At 40.6% G+C, this 21,438-nt stretch overlaps 1 protein-coding gene across 2 annotated transcripts; it reads right to left on the reverse strand.

Annotated features, from left to right (window-relative positions):
• Nucleotides 1-1,205: 1,205 nt before the first annotated feature.
• LOC147318747 (transcription factor E2F3-like) lies at nucleotides 1,206-15,413 on the reverse strand. Of its 2 annotated transcripts, none has more exons than XM_086310821.1 (8): nucleotides 14,867-15,413; nucleotides 12,854-12,974; nucleotides 10,447-10,577; nucleotides 10,267-10,355; nucleotides 9,425-9,587; nucleotides 7,309-7,416; nucleotides 5,639-5,780; nucleotides 1,206-5,202 (listed from the first exon to the last, which is right to left on the reverse strand). In XM_086310821.1, exons 1-8 carry the CDS (start codon nucleotides 15,146-15,148, stop codon nucleotides 4,901-4,903), a joined length of 1,338 nt encoding a protein of 445 aa, XP_086166947.1. In that variant the 5' UTR covers nucleotides 15,149-15,413; the 3' UTR covers nucleotides 1,206-4,900. The 2 variants fall into 2 exon arrangements, with proteins under 2 accessions (XP_086166947.1, XP_086166948.1); XM_086310822.1 differs by lacking the exon at nucleotides 14,867-15,413 and adding an exon at nucleotides 14,526-14,824.
• Between the last annotated feature and the right edge of the window lie 6,025 nt (nucleotides 15,414-21,438).

The raw sequence follows: 21,438 nt of genomic DNA on the forward strand, positions 1-21,438 counted from the left end.
AACCATCAACGGTGCTGCTGTAGAGAGGGTAAGCAGCACTAAGTTCCTGGCTGTGCACATCTCAGAAGATCTTCCTCTGCAAAGTGAGGTGAGCAAGAGCCTCAACCACCATTACGAGCACCTTCTACAGAGGCACCGTTGAGAGTATCCTCACCAGCTGCATCACTGTGCGGTATGGCTCCTGACGGAAAAAGTTACAACGGGTAGTGACAGCAGCGGAGAAGATCGTGGATACTTCTCTTCCCTCCCTCCAGGACATCTACTGCACCCGCCTCATCCGGAAAGCCCTCTGCATTTCAGGTGACTCAACTCATCTGTCCAACTTCTTCAATTTGCTGCCATCAGGAAGGAGACTGAAGAGCCTCCGGGCTAGAACCAGCAGACTGAGACACACGAACTCCAGACCTGCATTGACCTCTTCCCTCTGAACCCCCCCCAAACATACAAACTCTGAACCACCACCATTTGCACGCCAACTTGCCCACAATCACTACGATTGTGTTGGACACTGCTGTTTAAATAATTGTATAGTATTGTACAGAAGACTTATCTTTATATTGTTTTAGTGCACACTGAGGGCCATGAGAGTATCGCAATTTCAAATTCCTGTGTATGACTGTACATAGGGTCTTTGACAATAAAGCTGACTTTGATTTAGACATGTAGACACGGTCAAGATGACCTGCTGAGTTTCAACTGAGCAGAATGAGGAAGAAACATGATTTATGTAACTTTGAATGTGAAATCCCAGACAGGCTGGTCTGGGATTTCCCCCACACAACCATCTCCTGGGTTTACAGAGAATGGTTGGCAAGTTGGTTGGTTTGTTAGTGTAAACAAATTACTGATGTCAGATAACAACAGCCAGACTGATTCAAGTTCTCATGAAAGCAGTTACCTGGATGGACAGCCAATAAATCTGCAGCAACTGTGTGAAGCCATCATGTCAATATGGATCAGAATCTGATGTTTCCAGTTCCCTGTTGAATCGGTCTTACAATTACAACATCCCCGAAGACACAAGGAGACCTAACCTGTACAATTAGTAAGGTGTAATTAGTGGCAAGTTACTATACATGTTTGAACCTACAGACTTCTAATAGTGCAGCCAAACTTTCCACCATAGTGCAAACTACTCCCTGAAGACGCATCAAGACAAAATATACATTTCCTCATTTATATTTGCTTTATTCAAATTTTCAATTACAAATGCCCAGAGTACAAAAAAACAAAATTTATCCCCCCCAACCCCTCCAATACACACAGACACGCACACACAGCTCAAATTCCTCATTTTAACAGATGTACATAAACAAGCATGTAACTGAAATACACACATCAAAAAACATCAATTTTATCTCCAACATTCATGAGCTCTTTCACCCATGCCTTCACATCGCAAACTGCTCTCTGTTCTGTAGTTAGCAAAAACAGGCAGAAATATAATTTTACAGACAATTCTTTCTAATCAGATTTTTGTTTTTTGTTTGTTTTTGTGTCTTTTTTTTTTTTTTTCATAAGCTTTACAGAATATTCACTGATCATTACACCGTATTTGGTAACAGCTCAAGAATAACCATAAGAAAATAAAAACAAAGCTGTTTCAATGTGGACCATAGTTAGCATCATACTTAGCCTAACGATACACTTCAGTAAGATCTAATCACACATTTCGAAATGAAAAAAAAGTTGCAATTTTAAGTCACTCATTATTACCAGACACTAGCTTTAGCAGTGCACGAAATCTCCAACATTCCATTAGAAACCAATGGAAAGGTACAATCTTTCCACCACACACACACACACACACACACACACACACACACACACACACACAAAAATCCCTCATGTAAAAGGACATAAAATATAGCAACCAGATTCTGGTTGCTTGAAATCCTTGGGGGAAAATATTTTACCTACTGTAAACTGGAGAGTGGGTGTTTAAACTTTGCATGAATACATGTAAAATACACCAATATAAATACGGCTGTAAATCAGGACATTTTTGTGCATTTTGTAAAGATTGAAATAATGAAGAGACTGGATGTTCTTCTCAGAGTTGAGGCTATTCTTTAACAAGTCAACATGCTTTTCCTGAATTGCCCCCATCGTGCTCTTGCGTCAGAATTTTGCAGATGTGAAATGCTTCAAAAGAAAACCCAACAAACAAAAAGCAGCACAAAAAATAAAGTTCATCCAAACAACAAAATAAAATAAAATTTGCATTCGAGGATTTTCTTCTGTAACCTCTCGGTCACTGTGTAAAACACTTGCACCTAGTGGCTAATTTGGCAGACCCTAAAAGAATGCACAACCGTGTATTTTTAATACAGTCCAAAGTGATGTTCTCATTTACATATTTTGCATTTCTGTTGTCAGATAATGTCACCTTGCCTTTTTCATGCCAACTAGCCATTTAGTGCAGACTGTGGGGATTATTGGGAGCAGAGTATTCAAGGCACACAAGTGCAAGTTTCAGACAAAGTGAACAGAAATGCTGCAGCAACGTACGGTATAATGTGTTCTTTGAACATTAAAGCACGCAAACATATTCTAGCTCCTTTAGCAATAATGAAACAGAGGTTGTACATGAACATATAATAGGGGCACTTGGAGAGGCATCACTACTCTCCAAAAAACTGAGAATTGCAAAAATGGTAAGGAATATCAGGGGGGAAGTTTCCAAAAGTTCCTACACACTTCCAACAGAGAACAGCCAAACCAGGGATGCGAAAAACACAGAAATGTCTCTGCATGACCAGATAGACCAACTGCGAATCACTGCCTGTGTCTAAGTGGTGCCTCTCCATTTAAAAAACATAATTAAAACAAAAACACTGACACAGGAGCTAAATAACTTATTGGAGAAAAAACAAAAACGACACACTAAAAAAATATTGCAATACATTCATCCACTTTTCTATGCTTCAAATGTGCACCCCAGTGGTGAAAATTAATATGCGACAGTATGAGTCTGGCTTTTGGCCAACGGTATTCCCACTATAATGTCGGGGTTTCCGACATGACTGCTAAATAAAACGCGGGCAATTCCTAAAACAAAAGAATTCAAAAATCATACAAACTATGGCATTTATCTCTTAACGCCCTATTTTCTATTTTGCAACATTAAGTGAGAGGTAGCCTACAGTACCTTGTGCACTGAAAAAAATTAGAAAACTGTACATCAATTTACACACGGGCAGGCTTACTCTTTAACGCAAGCTCGACTCTGACATTAACTCACACACGTGATTCCTCAAGCACACGTCAATCAGGTCGGGCGGGGATAAGTCAACAATAACAGCAGCAATATCACCTGTGATCTCTAAAAGCCAAGGTCTCTTTGCACTTCACTATTACAAGGGATGTAATCAGACAAGCTACTGGTAGTGAACTGTGATGGTGTTTCTAATACCTAAAGTGGGAAAAAAATTACATCCTCTCAGCTTGTTTTTCAGCAAGTAATCAAGCCTTTTTTGCTGGCTAATCACGGTAAATTCAGTAGCTCTAAACAAACACAAGTCACTACGGTTTAGTTGCGCTGAATTCACTTAAATTACAAAATAGCTGTTTTGTTTTTTTTTAACATTTTCTTACAGAGGAAAAAAAGCCCTTCATTACATGCTGAAGTTTAAATAAGTGGCTATCTCATCCTGGTTTTTTTCCCTTAGATGACCCAAGACGTTAAGTAATTTCTACAGTTTTAAAATCCATTAAAATTCAACAGTTATTGAAGCTAAAAAGAGCCAACAACAGTCTCAGTACACACCGAGCAGGAAGTGCGCACAGAGTGGTAAGTGATTCGAAGACAAGTTTCTCTGAATAGCTCAATCCACAGTATAATTGCACTGCACACAGTCTAAGTGAGGAGGCATTAAGGGATTCAGTTATGCCGGCTACTGCTGATGAAGATGGGAAAGGTAAAAAGCAGCGAGAGTCGAGGCGTCAACTGCCAAATCAAGAGTATAGGGTGGAGATGATTTTTAAGTTTGCACATCACGTGTTCAGATTTACCCACTGGCAAGAAATGATGGCTTTTCCAGCTTCCTTTAGCAACTTAGCAAGTTGTGTATTTGTCAGGAGATGAGACACTGGAATATGTGGCATAAATGTCTTGCTTCCATGACTCAAGAGTGCATATTCTGGTTATTTTCCACAATAATTTTTCAATGGACACCCAAATGTACCCAATACTCATACTCTGAACTTTATAATCAGCCTAACCTAACTATTCTAACTATGTTGCGAGTGCTGTGCATCAAAATCAGCCCTGTTTCCATTCTTATATATATATATTTTTTATAATTTCCAAAAATGTTTCATATGTGCACACACAACATGGCTATTTAACAGTCAGCAGTAAAAGCCTTCGGTCACAGATCATTGTTGTGGATGAAATCAGCTTGAACTCTACCCACAGCACTTGGCAGTAACACACCTAAAGCGTTACCTGGGTAGCTCTGCACACCCGAAGATAAAACAAAGAAGATCGACCTTTTACTTGCCAAAACAAATTCCCAGACAGGATCCTTCAAGAGTTGACAATGTGATTTTTCTTCTTTCCCAATCTCGAGGGTGTTTTTTGGTAACTGCACGGTTATGCTCAACACAATGCAATAACCCCAGATGTGAGGTAATGCCAAGCACTGTGGGGGATGTTTCCTTATAGCTGTTCTCTCTTTGCTGTCTCTCTATAGTAACACCCATACAAAGATGTGGATACCCTTCCCATCCCCATTTACATTTAACCAACCAGCTGTGTAAATTAGCATCCACTAAAAAGGAGATCAAAGGCTTTACACTGCTGATGACGTTTGTTAGTTATACCATGAAAGAACACGGTACTCCCTGTGGGACAGAAAAAGCCCTCTGTGTTTCCGTCCATTTTGTTCACCTAATGCTAGCTGCCCAGGAGCTCATCCAGGCCAAGAGAGGGCATTTTATCAAAGTCACAGGATTCAAACAAGTCGCTAATTCCCTGGTCGTCTCCCAAACCTAACAGGTAGTCATCTTCTTGGTCCAGAAGAGTAGGCCCAAGGTTTAAGAAAGGACCCAGGGATGAGGGGATCTGGTCTTCTGTCTGCTGCAGGAGACTGGTGTAAGTGGATGAGATGGGTGAAAGAGTTGTGACGGAGACAGCTGAGGAAGAGGAGGGAGGTGGAGCCAGAAAGGGGTTAGGAGAAGTGGTTGTGCAGCTGGGATCTGTGGAAGGAGAAAGAGACAATTTGTTATGACACCAAAACAGCCAAGAGTACCACTGGTCTTCAAAGAAGCTGTACGGCTGTTTTGTTGCACTGGAAGCAAATCTAGTGAGCTCTGGACGTCTCTTCTGGAACCACTTCTAGATCAGCACTGAACACTGAACTCCTTTCTTACCAATCCATTCATACTATTTAAGAACAATGAAACAAAGCATGTGGTTTTCATTCACTTCAGTACAGAAAACTGTTTAAATGTTGCCAATTTCTGTGACTGTAATAGAAATGGGGATTTTTTTTCTCCATGTGTTTAAATGATCATGCTATTTTTTCTTTTACTCAGTCTATGGATATATGATACGCAAAATAAATGGATCAGCTTTTCATTATGAATGACAAAACAAAGTGCTGCGGTACACTACTATCCATCTGAAACCAACCTTGAAGGACTTTGAGGAAAGGAGAGTTCCCATTGATGTCTGTGTTCCCATTTTTTACGGGACTCCTGGGGTCGTTTTCCTCATCCGGGCACAGCAGAACTTCTATGGGACCCTTTGTGCTGGTCAGGTGTATGGATAAACTCTACAGAGAGAGAACAGGTACTCGAATCAGAACAACAATGCACATAAATGTACTACTGATTACCAACATGTGCACACACCAAATGGAGGAGTTTATGCATGTAGCAATGTATCTAAAATATGATCAATTCAGTGCAATGATTTCTCAGACTGACCGAGCCACTCAGAAATCATTGTTGAAGGACAAATTAAAACTAACGGTACCAAATTAAGTTTAAATCTTTTTTTTTTTTTATTCAAAGTTTACACACAGATTTTAAGGGGGAAAAAAGTGTCTGTTACATAGGCCAGCCCAATTTCCGTTTCTATTAAATGGTTCGAACATACAGTAGAGTACTGAGGTTCACGTGACTGCCAACCTTGTTGCATTAACCTTTGAGTCATTTTGGAGATATGACCATCATAGTGACAATGTAGGATCAAGTTAATAAGGCACCAGTCACATGGGCTTAGAAACCAGCTAGGGACCATTTGGCAACCACCCACTCTGTGTGTGTGTATTTGGGCGGGGGTTATTCCCCGACCAGTTACGTGGATGCTGGAGGCTGATGGCAGTCGCTGGAAAATGACACCCATTTTCCCCCCACATGACAATACGGGAAAAAAGATGCATTTTGCCCAACCAGAAAACGGTTGCTAGCATATCCCTTCAGTTACTTATAGTTTCCATGAAAGTGACAGACTTGTCTGTAAACACTGTCCAGCTGCTCTGAGCTGTAATGAAACAGTGACAGTGTGAAAAAGCGTAAATGATGACCACTCGCCTTCAAACTAAAAGTTTACTACTTTTCCAAGATGCTCTACCGCTCAAGATAGTTAGCAAGAGTCTGCAGAGAACCATGGAAAAATACTGGCAGTGGTCAGTAGTACCCTTCAGCCTTCTAATAGGTGCACCTATGGGACGAATTTCAAAATCCTAGGTGACCATCTTCTAAAGTTATCGCATTGACAAAATATTCAGAAAACTTGACCTCCGACCCCTGATCTTGAGGTTGAGGTCACTGAGATTCAAACTCGTCTGAGTTCTCCTGTTATCCATTTACAAACTTGGGGGTCCACATCACCCGCCTGCCCACCTGCGCTGCAGGGTGCTGACAATGCACCATCAACCTTTTACGGTTGAGGCGTAAAAAAAACAGAACTACTGGCAACCGGGAAATCTGCTACCAACTGGTGCAATATAGGTGGTTTTCATGCAGCACCTACTTTCCAACAGATTTCACCCAGCGAAAACCAGAAACCTCCATGAACCACTCCGAACCAATCAGGCAATACACACATTATTGCCTAGCAACCAGTGGTTGTATAAGATCCAATATGGTGGACAAATCTTGAGCAAGATGTGCATGACATCACGTTGAAAAACTTCAATATAGTTACATTTAAAACTGACTGACTTACCCGACTAAGGTCAGAAGTGAACCTAACCAATATGAAGTCTTGTCTATAAAAGAACTCAAGTCATATGCCAAGTGGTCGGAAAAAAAATAAATAAAAAAAATCAGGCGCGTGTGAGCATGTATACAAACCTCTTCAGGGTCCGGCACTTCTAGTTTGGTGTCTGTGGGCGCTTTGACGACAATAACCGTCTGGTCTCTGAGGCTCCCTTGTTTGATATCTTGGTATGTTACATAAGCATATGTGGAAACAGCCGGGTTAAAGAAATAAAACTGCGTCTGTGTTGATACAGAACAGACTATATGAAATGACCTGCATTCTGTGACATGTTAGAAAAGAGATGTTTGTTCGAGGAGAAGTAAAACACAGCTAGTTGTTCCTGAAGGCAGAGCTCTTAAAGTACTGAAAGCATATTACAGCTTTTTGAGAAGAGACTTTTAGACTAAGAAACAGCCATGTCACCATTCTGTGCCTGTCTAAACCCCCTTTTGGCATCATAAAACAATTAGTGAGACTTAAAGAATTCATAATGACAATTTACAAATGAAAGGCACGAGCACAATTATTTTTGCAACTAGCTGTACTGCATGGTATTTGAAGGAGTTTGAGTGTGCAAAATCTGAGGACACGGGTCCATGAGGAAAAGATCTCAAGCCTCTGCGTCTTTACTGAGCAGTGCACACATGCAAACCATGACTATTAAGTTCGATCACAAGGTAATCCATTTTTTTCCCTGATGATTCTAATAATTGGCTGCAAGCTAATGTTATGCAGAAAATCTTTTTTTATATATGATCTACAGGAACATTAACTTCTGATGATTGTGTGATCTTCTACGCATCCTATGTGTGAACTTGCATTTGTGCCTCTGCAGTCAGTTCTGGATCTCCTCCAGTTTGTCAGAAGTGTTATCATTAAACTTGATTTTTAATTTTAGGGAAGTGGATAACTCAACTTTGGTGAGTGGGTTATTGGTGAGTTAACACTGTGCTGGTGTGAGGGACAAAAAAAGAAGTCTGTTTTCAATACACAGAGATGAATCGCCACGATTGATGAAGTCACAGTGAACAGCGCTGAAAAAAACTGAAGAGCGTTTACCATTAGTACCTACTCAGATCAGCAAGATGTGACTCGAGTCTTGTGGCGATACGACTCGTTTTCCATTACAACCAAGTACCAACTGGACGTGTTTGGGGTCGTTATTGCAATGCGGCTAAGCACTACAAAGGTGGACGTCAAGGCAACGTTACACCTGCTGCTCAGTGTGTAGAGTTTCAGACTCAGCAAAGTTGTTTCTGTCCAGCTGTTTTCCTCATTGCTGGGTTTAATAAATGGCGGTTTTGATTTTCGTGAAGGAGACACTCATGACTCACTGAGTGACCCACCAACTAGCCGATCGGTAGTATGCATTCTGTTTACATTACATTTTTAGGTCACTTGGAACACCGGCCTGGTACCAGGTCTCATCACCTAAAGGAAAATCCTGAAAACTGTGGCGAGCCGCCCTGAGTAGGTACTAATGGAAATGGTCCAGTGCCACTCCTCACCTGACACGCTGCCCTCAGGCTTCCAAACTGAACTCCTACACCTGCTGAAAACTAATCAGCTGCAGCTCAGACTTATGAACAACAATCCTCCACATAAAATTTGAGTTAATTTGAAACAGACCTTGACTTTGTGCGCTCTGTGCAAGTTTAAATGAAATCGCAAATTACACAGTTAAAGGGTTATAGCACTATAGGACCTGCTGCCTGGACGTGACCAAGAAAATCACCTTTACTGGGGAATCTCCCAAACTCAAATCAGCAAAGGCTTCTGATGTTTGGCGTTTTTGATCAGATCGCCTGTGACAAACTTATTTGTAATAAAACAGCCACTCCCTACATGAGCTGCAGCATTTAAGAAGCGAATGGCTTCCCTAGTCAAGAGCGATTTCTAACCGACTTCAATCTCATGTCAGAACGTATCAATACTCCGTCAGCTTCCTCCCACTGATCTGAAGAAGCACACTGCTTACAGAGACATTTAAAAATCTATCATCAGGTTGTTTCTGATTCTCCAGTTGTCACTGCTCTTAGTAAAACTGCAGTGGACACTCCTGAAATGAACTTGCTTGGTGTTTGCTCAGAAATCTGCAGTTTTAGTAGATTACAAACAAGACCTTGCAATCCTGTAGTGACTTACTCTGCATCTTTACGAGATTTATGTTGAACTAAAACTTTAGCCACAATCTCAACTAACAAAAGGATATTTCTGGTTGCCTGGCAACTCGCTCATGTGTCTCATATCCAGAGAGCATCTCTGGATGAGTTGTTCGAGCCTCTGCTCTTCATCAGCCAGCGCAGAAACTTCAGCTGTCAGTCTCTGTCTCTGGCTCAGCGCCCCTTCGACCTCCAACAGACTACAGCCCCTGTAAATGAAAGAAAAGCCAGTGCAGAGTGAAATACAGCGGTTTAGAGTCACCTAAGGGTGCTCAATTGCAGCCATTTGGTTTTTAGTTTCAAATATTTGGCACATCAACTTCAACAGTGCAAAAAAGTTCTGATTTCTTTTCAAGTAAACACAGGATTTATGTTTCGGTACGTATGAGCTACCTCTCACTTAAGCACCTTTCCTTCATTACAAAGGTGTGATTACCAGGCTCCACTGACCGCATATCCTGTAAAGAACAAGTGACTTCAAAACATAAAACTGCGGAAACTACCTTCAAAGTATTCTGACCCAATAAATTTCTGTAGTCATTTCCAACTTTAGTGCCTGACAAGGACACGACCTTAGGCCATGAGAGGAAAATCAACAGAGCTTTAAAATAAAACCATAACAGTACATACAGCTCACAAACATGACTCAAAATCTGTTTAAATGAAAAGCCACCCTAAACTGCAAAGCACAGGTGTCTCGTGCCCAGTTATGAACTTATGAGTTCTGAGTGAGCGAACTACTAAAATGATTCGAGTGTCGGCACTTTTGGGTATCCTCATACAACACATCAGCTGAGGTAAAGAAAGAAGCAAAGATGGAGGAGAAAGAAAAATGCAGAGTCCAAACCAAGCACCTGCATGGCAGAGTGAGGGAGAATAACCACTTACATCCACTGAATGTTGTTCTTGGATTTCTTCTTGATGAGGTGAATGCCTTCTAGTACATTGGTGATATCATACAACCGCCTTTTCTGTACCTGCAAGCGAGGAACACACGTACAGATTTAACGGCGTAACTCATCAGTCGCTAAAACGCTGACCGAAAACAAAGCATCTTCCTCAATTTACCTGTAAGGTTTCAGCAGCAAGGTTGAGGTCCAAAACACCATCGGAAGACTGAGCAAGAAGGTCCACGAACTTCTTTGTTAAGAGGCCCAAAGATGTGTCGTACCGCGTCTTCTCTGGTGGAGACTTGGGTGCTATGGTGGACAAAAAGCAGAAAGAAGGGGAAATTAAGTAATTTAAGCAATTTGAAGGACGGTTTCTAGCCAAGACATGAAAACTCAGTCATTGCTAGATGCAGTTTCACATGAGAGCATATGGCTGAGCGAAACGCAGCTTCATCAATATGTCCGAGAGTCAACAGGAGTCCAAGAGCAGCAGGGGTGTCAGAAGAAGCAGACTACCTGCTGGACGGATGGGTGATCATACTCTGTTTTGTGTTGTGACTCATTCACAAAGACAAAGAGCCAACTTTGAAGTCATTGTTGGAAACAAGCGAGGCATTTTCATACTGGACACATTTACAGTACAAATTGCTCACTAACACTCAATATTGGGAAAACCGAAGACAGTTTTTCCAGGGAAATGCTGAAAGGGAAATGACTCAGCGACAATCGCCGGCGTATTTTTGTGAAGACGAGCTACAAGCCAGTTTGGCAAAAAAGGATCACTTTTTAATTCCTCTGTCGGGTTGCAATTTAAAGCTAAAAGTTTTTTAATTTTAAAGGCTCTGTTCGCACAGTGTCCCATTCCCGTTCTCAGTGGGCAGAGCGGTTTAAGAGCAGAGATCCACACCACGTCACCTGTTGTGACCTCCCACAAGACCACGTATTACACTGCCACGATCACTAGATTCATGTAAAAGAACCAGATCTCTCTCCCCACTTTCTTTTTTAAATTTTCTAAGAATGCAGGCCAAATAAAACACCAAGCTAACAGGAAGTTAATTACTGTGCTTGAATATAGTCTGGAATAGGGCTGCCACGATTTGTCGACTAGTCACGATTACGTCGACTATCAAAATCGTCGACGACTGATTTAATAGTCGACGTGTCGTTTGAAGCTTTGTAAGATCGCAAAAGACGCAGGAATAATAGCAGGATTTAAGAGTGTAATAACGGACTGAAACAGAAGATGGCAGCACAGCATGTACAAGGATGCCAGCTGCCGTTAAACCCCGAAGAAGAAGAAGCAGCTGTGTCCCAGAATTCATAGCGCGGTCCAGCTTAGTTTCCAACAATGGCGGTAGCTAGTTAGTTTTAATATTACTCTTATTATTCTTTCTGGGTCACAAAATAAACGTTTAACATATTTTCAGGCGAGAATGTAGCTGTGTAAACCTCAAATATCGGCTCAGTTTAGCAGGACACCACATATTTTCAAAAGCGCTCCGACGTTTTCGGAGACGTCTGTTACCCACTAGCTCGATAGCTAGCCGGGGGCTAGGTCACTAGCGCCGTGAGAACACCGGACTCCCGGCAAATTGTTTTCAAACCCACCGCCGTCTTTCGCGACTCAGGTTAAATATATATGAGTCACTTAGATAAATTAAAAATGTTGTTGTTTGGCTTTTTTTTTTTTTTTTTTTTTGTATTTTATTTGTTCCTGAGTAAATCGGTTTGGCTGAGATTAAAGTTATAGTTTTTACACAGCTGAATAAACGTCAAGCAGACAGCTGATTATCAGAAGTGTGAGATGCTGGAGAATATACTCCGGTGTCCTGTTATATTTTAGATAGCAAGGAGTTTATTAAACTTCACCGAAACAATCTGCAAATTTCATTAAAATTGAATAAACTATCATCTTGTCTTTATTTTTAGTTAGCACCTTAAAAGCTTAAAGCTGTAAGCTAATGATAGTTATATAAGAGCAGATGCTGCTGGTGCAATAAGCTGTAGTTTTACGTCCAGTGATGGTTGCTGCATTTTATTTTTGAAGGACTTTTTGTTTATTTTGGATGATGATGATGATCTGATTAGTCGACTAATCGCATAAATAATCAGTGACTAGTCGACTATCAAAATAATCGTTTGTGGCAGCCCTAGTCTGGAAGCAACACGCTTCATAGGAAACACTTCCCTGCTTTTCTTTAATATGTTGAGAGAGTTCCCCATTTCAGCTCCATAGTTTAGATACACAATACTACTGTTTATATATTGATGAAACAGATTAATCAACACCACTAATATAGTGATATAACACTGGAGAGATTTTTCTTCATGGAAAGCTGAGTGAACCACTCGGAGAGAACCAAGGACCTTACCTTCATGATGATGTTTAGCTCAGGGGAAAAAATAAAACTCATTTTATTGGAATAACCATTAAAAAAAAACCAAAAAAAAAAAAACCAGCTGTATCTACACTGTTCCCATCTGTGCTGCTCGGCAGGAGCGTGGACACGATGAAGTTGAAACAATCTGCAGTGAAATGAACAAACAAGATGACAGAGGGCTCTTAAGAGCCACCTTCTTACTTCTGGGTGTCTTCAGCCGTGCCCCATTTGATGCCGCGGCTCCTCCTCTACCTCTTGGAGTTTTGGCTGGTTCTGTCTGGTACTGGTGGTCCGAATCATCGAGCGCCAATCGCCTTTTTGCCTAGGAGAGAGCAGAAGGGATAGTTAAGGGTGGATGTGGTTATTTGGCAGTCACTTCCAAAGCCTTTCCATAAGCCTAGTCTCTCTAAAACACAGTATAGGACCAAAGAAGAGTTTCATAGAGTGACTGCTAGTTTCAGGCTGCTTTTAGTCACCAAATGTGATTGTTCTCCGTCGACTACTTCAGTATTCCTGAGGTTTTCGCAGCAAGGACAGCAACATCAAATCTGAATTGAAAGAAGTTTTGTCAGCCACAGAGATTCCATTTTTTCAAATTTATTGGAAAGGGCAAGCCCAAATAGCTCAAGAGTGAGTCACGTCGACGATTTGAACGTCCCACCACACACCAACGCCAATCCCAATAAATAATCGACCGTATAACTCCACCCAGCTGATGTCCAATTACCCACCACGAGTCAGTTTAAGCGTATGATTCAGCAATTTATGGCTCCAACACAAGCTTTTATTTAGCTTCATATGCATCTACATTGTCCCCAGATTCATCTGTACCATTCACCATGTTTAAGCCCATTTATGGCATGTGTTGAACATTGGATTTGGTAATGCAGATGTTAAACTTCTTACCATAAACATACCCCATGTCTTGTTTCTTAAAGCACAAAAATACAATAATAATTTTTTTAAATCAAATAACCCATCTCAATTATAGCCCAATGAACATGAATCTGTGCTTTTGCAAGAATCCATCCTGTTTTAGTGTCTTTGAGCAGGACAGCGTGCCACCAGCTTGCTGGTCTGCATTTCCCTCTAAAACTCATGCACAGCAGAAGCCACTTTCCCCTGAAATGGAAAACATATTATAATTTTTAAACCCATACTTACTACTTCATCTTTTGCATAACCCCAGACTGAGAAAGAAAGAAATATGTCCTCTGTTGACAGTCAAAGTGTCAGCCATTTTATATCAGCAAGCAGCTCCCCTCACCCCAAAGCCTTCTCATGGCTCACAGCCTGATATGTGCAGACTGGTTGAGTTCATAAAAGATGAATAACCAGGAGGAGAAAGAAAAGAAAACAACACCCTGAATGCAGCTTTAACTGTTTTGTGTGGTTTGTGCATGTTGAGAATACAGGAAACGTAGAATCAGCACTAAAGCAACAAACTCGGGTTTCACTTTACTTGACATGAAAGGCACCACAGCGTTACTTCAGTTACAAAAGAGTGGCATGACACAGTTGTGCCGAATTAAAAGAATAAGGTCAAGCTCGACAACGACTAACGTTGCTCTCTAATAACCAATAGTGCTACTAGCTCTGATAGCTAACGCATATTTTCAAAGCTTTACCCAAGTTGGCTTGCATCTTCACAGACGACTGGGAGAAAATCTATCGAGCAGATCCCAGACTGAATTGTAGCGATATCTGCGTATAACATCATGCCTTTATAAGTTCCACTAATCATGTAGCGTTAAAACGCTAAAAACAAACATATAGCTTACCAAGAACCGGCCAGGGAAACCATCCCCCAACCCCCCAAATTAAGACACCAACAGCAGCCACTAGGCCAGCGCTAACGTTAGTCATCTCTTACCAATATTTCCATCTGGCTGCAAAGGTGAAGCGGACTCAAAAGCACCATGAAGTCTGCTAACACTCTCTTAGATGACAGGTCTGCATTCCAGTTAACGCTAAACTCACTTAAACTTGTCACTGGCGTCCCCACAGCAAACGAAAACACTTAACCAGCTCACTTGGGTAACTTAGCTAGCGGTAGTTAGTTAGCCACCTCGCTAGGTTGAGTCGAGGGAATGCCCTGGCTAAATAGCTAACATTAGCTGCCCTGAACAACAAGCTCGGCTAGGTTAGCAAGCTAACATTGTGTCGCTGAGCGTAGCAAAGCTAAATGTATAAGCAAGCTGTGTGGATTATTACCGGCGGTCTTCCCAGAGCGGGTCGTTGTCCTGCTGCGTTTGCTGCAGCTTGTTGTGGAGTTGTGTAAATGTTGTTAATCTGAGGCTCGGATAAACACACATTTGATGTCTGTGTAATGTTGCAAGGCGGTGGTGTGGTTATTATTTGGATATACGTAGCGTTTGATTGACCGGGGTTCAAACGATCCGAGAGAGCTGTTAAAATTATATTATTATCCAGAGAAGAGCCTCCAACCCCTGCTAAAATCACTTTTTCCTGAGCCGAGGAGGTCCCTCTTCTCATCTTGCGTATTCAGGGTAACCCCTTTCTTATCTCGGAACTTTCGAGCTCGTATAGCTGCTAATCCGCCGCAATGGTTACAAAAATAATCAGACCAAAGTAAAGACGAGTGTCTGAACTATCGATTTCTGAAAAGTATTTTTCCTTCAGAAAGTGCATTTAGGCAGATGCAACGGATTAAAAAGTAGCGCAACTCTCGTTTCCCCCGTCTAGAAATGGCTTCAGGAAACGGCCTGATGAATGAAGGGATACGGTTTACGCGCTCAAGAACCCTCCCGCGAAACTCAGATTTCCCGGGAAAATTTCAAACAGAATTTACATGCCAGACCCTATTGGCTCCTAACGGCAGAGTACCCACCCATATCGATGTCATTTCGACCAATGACGGCTTCAGATTCAGTGCGCCACGTGTTCATTGGCAGTTGTAAACACGTGACGTCACTTGTCACGCCTTGCGAGCTCTCTGATAGGACGTAAGGTGGCGCCAGAGACCAATTTGCTGAAGAGAAAGCATGAAGAACCAAAACATATCTACGGACTTAAATATTATATTAAATTATATTAAAAATGTAATTATTATCATTAGACCTATTTTTTTAACATTTGCAAAGCCATGTGTTTGTGCTTCTTATCATTTCTGAATACGTTTAAATTAATCAAGTTCGGATCTTACCTATAACTTTAAAAAAGGCACATTGCAAAATGCAGGTCCCAATATACAGTCTCAGTGATGCAAGTGAGCTCAACTCTATGTTGCAACAAATGTGATTTGCTTATTTTTTTTCCATTAGTTTCCAAAGCACCCAGTGACATTACAGATTTTGTTTTCTTTGTTTGTTATTTCAGTGATTGCTTAAATAGTGCACTGTGTGATGTTCATCTCTTTGGACCATGTTCAAGGAGAAAATTACTGCTCTCAAAACCAAACAAAATTGAAATACTGTATTTGTGAAACCACTGTGACAAGAAGGATGATGAATGTAGCCAGCACATTGTTCGGTCAGATGAAAGCATAATAAATTTGTCTGGATTATGGGATCTCATATGTTTGCTATGGAAATGGCTGTTACGATCTGTGAGACATAGAGGAGCGAGTGTGCTGATGTCATCTGCATAAGTGAAAGAATTATAGGGGAAGATATAGATGGCATGAAGTTGCAGCCAAGTGGAAAAAGAATGTTTTCAGAAGTTAAAATGGAAGTTTGTGTTCCACTGTAATTGGAATTAGCACTCAGGTACTGCAAATGAAATTCACTTTATTAACTGATCACCAGCAACTGTGAGCACCTTGATAAAAGCTTAAGTTTGAGCAGTTTGCTAATCTGGAGCATTTACTGTAGGTGTGTGTTGTCAGGACAATGCTGCAATCTTCCTGGGAGTGGACATTCCAGAAAATTCATTCCATCTGACCGTACAATGCCCAGAGAAATGGTAAAATCTCACTGTCAGGCCTCAGTTTGTATGTTAAATTTTAACGTTTTTTGGCAGTACAATTAGAAAAAATAAAAGAACATCTATGGCTTGTTTGGAAAGGTTGCAAGGTGTAAGCCTGAAGAACATGGCAACACAGTTTGGGTTTGCATCTGAACAAACCACAAGAATTCTGGAACAATGTCCTTTGGACAGACCTAAGTAGAGATATTTGTCCATAATGTGCAGCACCGTGTCTGGAGAATATCAAACACAACAAATCTGTACAATCACCTAATGCCAACTGTCAAGCACGGTGGTGGAGGGGTGATCATTTGTTTTTGTTTTTTCCAGCCACAGAACCCAGGTGCCTTGTAGTTACTGAGATGACTGTGAACTCCAAACCCATATGTACATATGAAAGTCTAGAGTGAAATAAGAGGTCATCTGTTTGCCATCTAAAGCTTGGGTGAAACTGGGTCAGCAGCAAATCAACCACAACAGAATGTCTGAGAAAGAAAAGACCCATGATGTTGTAATGGCTCAAGTCAAAGTCCAGATCTCCACCCGATTGAAAATAACCTGAAGAGAGTTGTGCCTAAACAAAGTCCCACAAACCTCAATGAAATGAAACATCACAGCAAAGAAGTGCAAGGCAAAGTTTCTCCACAATGACACGAGATACCGATAAAGTTATACAGAAAACAATTACTTCAATTTGTTGCTGCTAAAGGTGGCTCTACAAGCAACTGAATCATGGGGTGTACTTAGTTTTCACAAGATTATGTAGAGTAGTGATGGGAATTCCGGCTCTTTTTAGAGAACCGGCTTTCGATTCCCAACCGGCTCTTCAGGTTGTTTTGTTGCTTTAATTGATTTATTGTTAACAACAATATAAAATTATGCACAAAATTAATTACTAATGTAAAAAACGTGGTCTTATTTATATATGCTTATATATAAATATATACGGTGGCCCCTAGAGACAAAGCACGTACAAACTTCAAAAAGCACATACAAATTCCAAAACACATTTCTAGCGTTAACTGAACTTCCAAAACAGAGCTACCTAGATCACATAAATTACACAATTGAAAGCAAATGTGTTTTGGTTGTGTATTTATACACAAGCACTCATATATATTCAAATAATAAAAAAATAAAAAAAAGTTTATTTACCTGTTACTACCACACACCAAATCCGGTCGTTGGTACTTCCTGGCTTGTGTAGCCACTTTGGAGTTTTTATGTGTTTTGTTGTTTTCACGTGCTTTGGAGTTTGTATGTGTTTTAGAGTTTGTACGTGCTTTGTCTCTAGGGGCCACCGTAAATAATTTTTTATTTATTCACTCCACATAAAATATAAGAAATAAATCATATAATACAAAAAACAACTATTTGCATTTCAACTTTTAACTGTTTAAATTTTCAGCTTTTTCCTTTTAAACAAATTTAAAGTGAAACAAAAACACTCCAAAACTCCAAAACACGTACAAACTCTGAAGCACGTAAAAACTCCAAAATGGCTACACAAGCCAGGAAGTACCAACGACCGGATTTGGTGTGTGGAAGCCTCATTCAATAACTTGCACAGATTATTTTGAAAAGTGATGGTCAATGGGCATCCTTGAAAGGAGTGATTACTTCATATGCGTTTTTTTTTAATGGTAATCAATGTATTTATTTAGGCACAGGAGGCAATGATCAATTTTAAAATGTAACCTTTATTTAAATTTAATCTTTTATGCTAACAATAACGCCAGAGTGGAAGTGGTGTAGCTCAATAAAGTGATCGATGTGTTCACTAGTTGACTTCAATAAACCCGTAACTTATGAAATCCATATTTTATAGTAAGTACATTACTGATAAAAGAGGTAATAAACTGTTAAATAATAATAGTTAAATAACAATAAGTCTGTTAAATTGATTTTGTGGCTGTTTTGCTACAGCCACATGGGGCCTATCCAGCATAGAATTGAGGCACTTCAAATAATTCCATCCCAACAACGCCCACCTTGAAGTATCCCAAATACAGGAGTTTAAAATAAGATCTGGTTTCAAGCCATGGCGGAAGTCGTCCAGGATGCTCTTTATGCGCGTCACAAAGTAAAAGCGGACCAGGTGGTGGGTGGACTGAGGAGTCAACACACATATGTGTGGCCCAAATCGGACCTCTTTGTAATCTGTGCCATTGTGCATTGGACACAGATGGCCCCCTTTCATCAGGCAGTCCTGTTCGAAGCTTTTCTCACCCTAAAGAAGTAGGTTACAAGTGTGAGAACAACACAAACAAGTAGGTGAACTCGTTTCTATTTGTGCAAAAATATTACACTGATTTTTCTTTTACATTACAATTTAAATGACACCAGTGGAATGATTATAACATTTATATTAAATAAGTTAGCTGAGGTTTAATCTGGTAGTTTACACATGATTATACACCCTGCCCTCTTCTTTGTGTCAGTGTATAAAACTAGTAAATTTTAGCCCTTGCCTTGCCCCTTAGTTGATATTTCTCTGCCTGGATCAGCAGAACCAGATCCTTATATACAGAGCGCTGAACTGAGGAAAAAAATAAAACGATAGATTAGAAGCAGTCCCCATAGAGTCATACATTACATTATGCAGATTCAACAGTAGTCACTTCATTAGGCACACTTTTCCACTTTCCACTTCCATCAGTTGGCAGAAGATTGGAGGAAACTGGGCTGGTTTTAGCATTTTAGAAATTGCTGATAAACTGAACTTAATTGCTACCATCTAATTGAGCCAGAGAAAGGTTCAGAAAACAAATAAAATATATACAAGACGTCTGGATAACAATGTCTTGATGACAGCAGCTGACACCAGGGCACATGACACATTGAATAGGGTAAGAATTTAGGTGTAAGCTGTGTAATTTACTTTTCTTAAATTACTGCCCTCAGGATGAATAAAGTATTATAAATCAACCAATCATTCGTGAATCTGCAGGGCATCTCTCCCCAGTGGTGGGCTGGGTGTTAGTGATGGGATCTCCAGCTCTTTTTAGAGAACCAGCTCTTTCGGCTCCCAACCGGCTCTTCAGGTTGTTTTGTTGCTTTAATTAATTTATTATTAACAACAATATAAAATTATGCACAAAAGGAATTACTAATGTTAAAAAAAAGTGGTTTTATTTATATATGTTTATATATAAATATATACAGTGGCCCCTAGAGACAAAGCACGTACAAATTCCAAAACACATTTCTAGCGTTAACTTCCAAAACAGAGCTACCTAGGTCACTTAAATGACACTATTGAAAGCATACAGGGGTGTGTCATTAGACCACACCCCTTTATTAGGCAAATGAGTATTTTGTCCACATCATCCTCTTCATGCATGTTGTCTTACTCCAAGCTGTATAGGCTTGAAAGCCTACTACCAATTAAGCATATTAGGTGATGTGCATCTCTGTAATGAGAAGGGGTGTGGTCTAATGACATCAACACCCTATATCAGGTGTGCATAATTATTAGGCAACGTCCTTTCCTTTGGCAAAATGGCTCAAAAGAAGGACTTGACAGGCTCAGAAAAGTCAAAAATAGTGAGATATCTTGCAGAGGGATGCAGCAGTCTCAAAATTGCAAAGCTTCTGAAGCGTGATCATCGAACAATCAAGTGTTTCATTCAAAATAGTCAACAGGGTCGCAAGAAGCATGTGGAAAAACCAAGGCGCCAAATAACTGCCCATGAACTGAGAAAAGTCAAGCGTGCAGCTGCCAAGATGCCACTTGCCACCATTTTAGCCATATTTCAGAGCTGCAACATCACTGGAGTGCCCAAAAGCACAAGGTGTGCAATACTCAGAGACATGGCCAAGGTAAGAAAGGCTGAAAGACGACCACCACTGAACAAGACACACAAGCTGAAACGTCAAGACTGGGCCAAGAAATATCTCAAGACTGGTTTTTCTAAGGTTTTATGGACTGATGAAATGAGAGTGAGTCTTGATGGGCCAGATGGATGGGCCCGTGGCTGGATTGGTAAAGGGCAGAGAGCTCCAGTCCGACTCAGACGCCAGCAAGGTGGAGGTGGAGTACTGGTTTGGGCTGGTATCATCAAAGATGAGCTTGTGGGGCCTTTTCGGGTTGAGGATGGAGTCAAGCTCAACTCCCAGTCCTACTGCCAGTTTCTGGAAGACACCTTCTTCAAGCAGTGGTACAGGAAGAAGTCTGCATCCTTCAAGAAAAACATGATTTTCATGCAGGACAATGCTCCATCACACACGTCCAAGTACTCCACAGCGTGGCTGGCAAGAAAGGGTATAAAAGAAGAAAAACTAATGACATGGCCACCTTGTTCACCTGATCTGAACCCCATTGAGAACCTGTGGTCCATCATCAAATGTGAGATTTACAAGGAGGGAAAACAGTACACCTCTCTGAACAGTGTCTGGGAGGCTGTGGTTCCTGCTGCACGCAATGTTGATGGTGAACAGATCAAAACACTGACAGAATCCATGGATGGCAGGCTTTTGAGTGTCCTTGCAAAGAAAGGTGGCTATATTGGTCGCTGATTTGTTTTTGTTTTGTTTTTGAATGTCAGAAATGTATATTTGTGAATGTGGAGATGTTATATTGGTGTCACTGGTAAAAATAAATAATTGAAATGGGTATATATTTGTTTTTTTGTTAAGTTGCCTAATAATTATGCACAGTAATAGTCACCTGCACACACAGATATCCCCCTAAAATAGCTAAAACTAAAAACAAACTAAAAACTACTTCCAAAAACATTCAGCTTTGATATTAATGAGTTTTTTGGGTTCAAAGGAGCTTGCAAAGAAAAGCGTCTGGACTTCTTTAAGTTACTTGAAGACGTTTCACCTCTCATCCGAGAAGCTTCTTCAGTTCTAAG

This window comes from Aulonocara sp. 'chitande type north' Nkhata Bay, linkage group LG11, assembly GCF_057382095.1.
Source record: "Aulonocara sp. 'chitande type north' Nkhata Bay isolate Kocher_YH1m ecotype deep benthic linkage group LG11, A_spYH_male_GT1.1, whole genome shotgun sequence".
Lineage (NCBI taxonomy): Eukaryota > Metazoa > Chordata > Actinopteri > Cichliformes > Cichlidae > Aulonocara > Aulonocara sp. 'chitande type north' Nkhata Bay.

Coding starts and splice junctions, on each gene's coding strand:
- LOC147318747 (XM_086310821.1), bottom strand. CDS start 15,148: ATGAGAAGAGGGACCTCCTCGGCTCAGGAAAAAGTGATTTTAGCAGGG. Junction 12,975..14,866: donor CCGCTCTGGGAAGACCGCCG/GTAATAATCCAC, acceptor GCTCTCTCCTAG/GCAAAAAGGCGATTGGCGCT. Junction 5,203..5,638: donor TTTCCTCAAAGTCCTTCAAG/GTTGGTTTCAGA, acceptor CTCCTTCCACAG/ATCCCAGCTGCACAACCACT.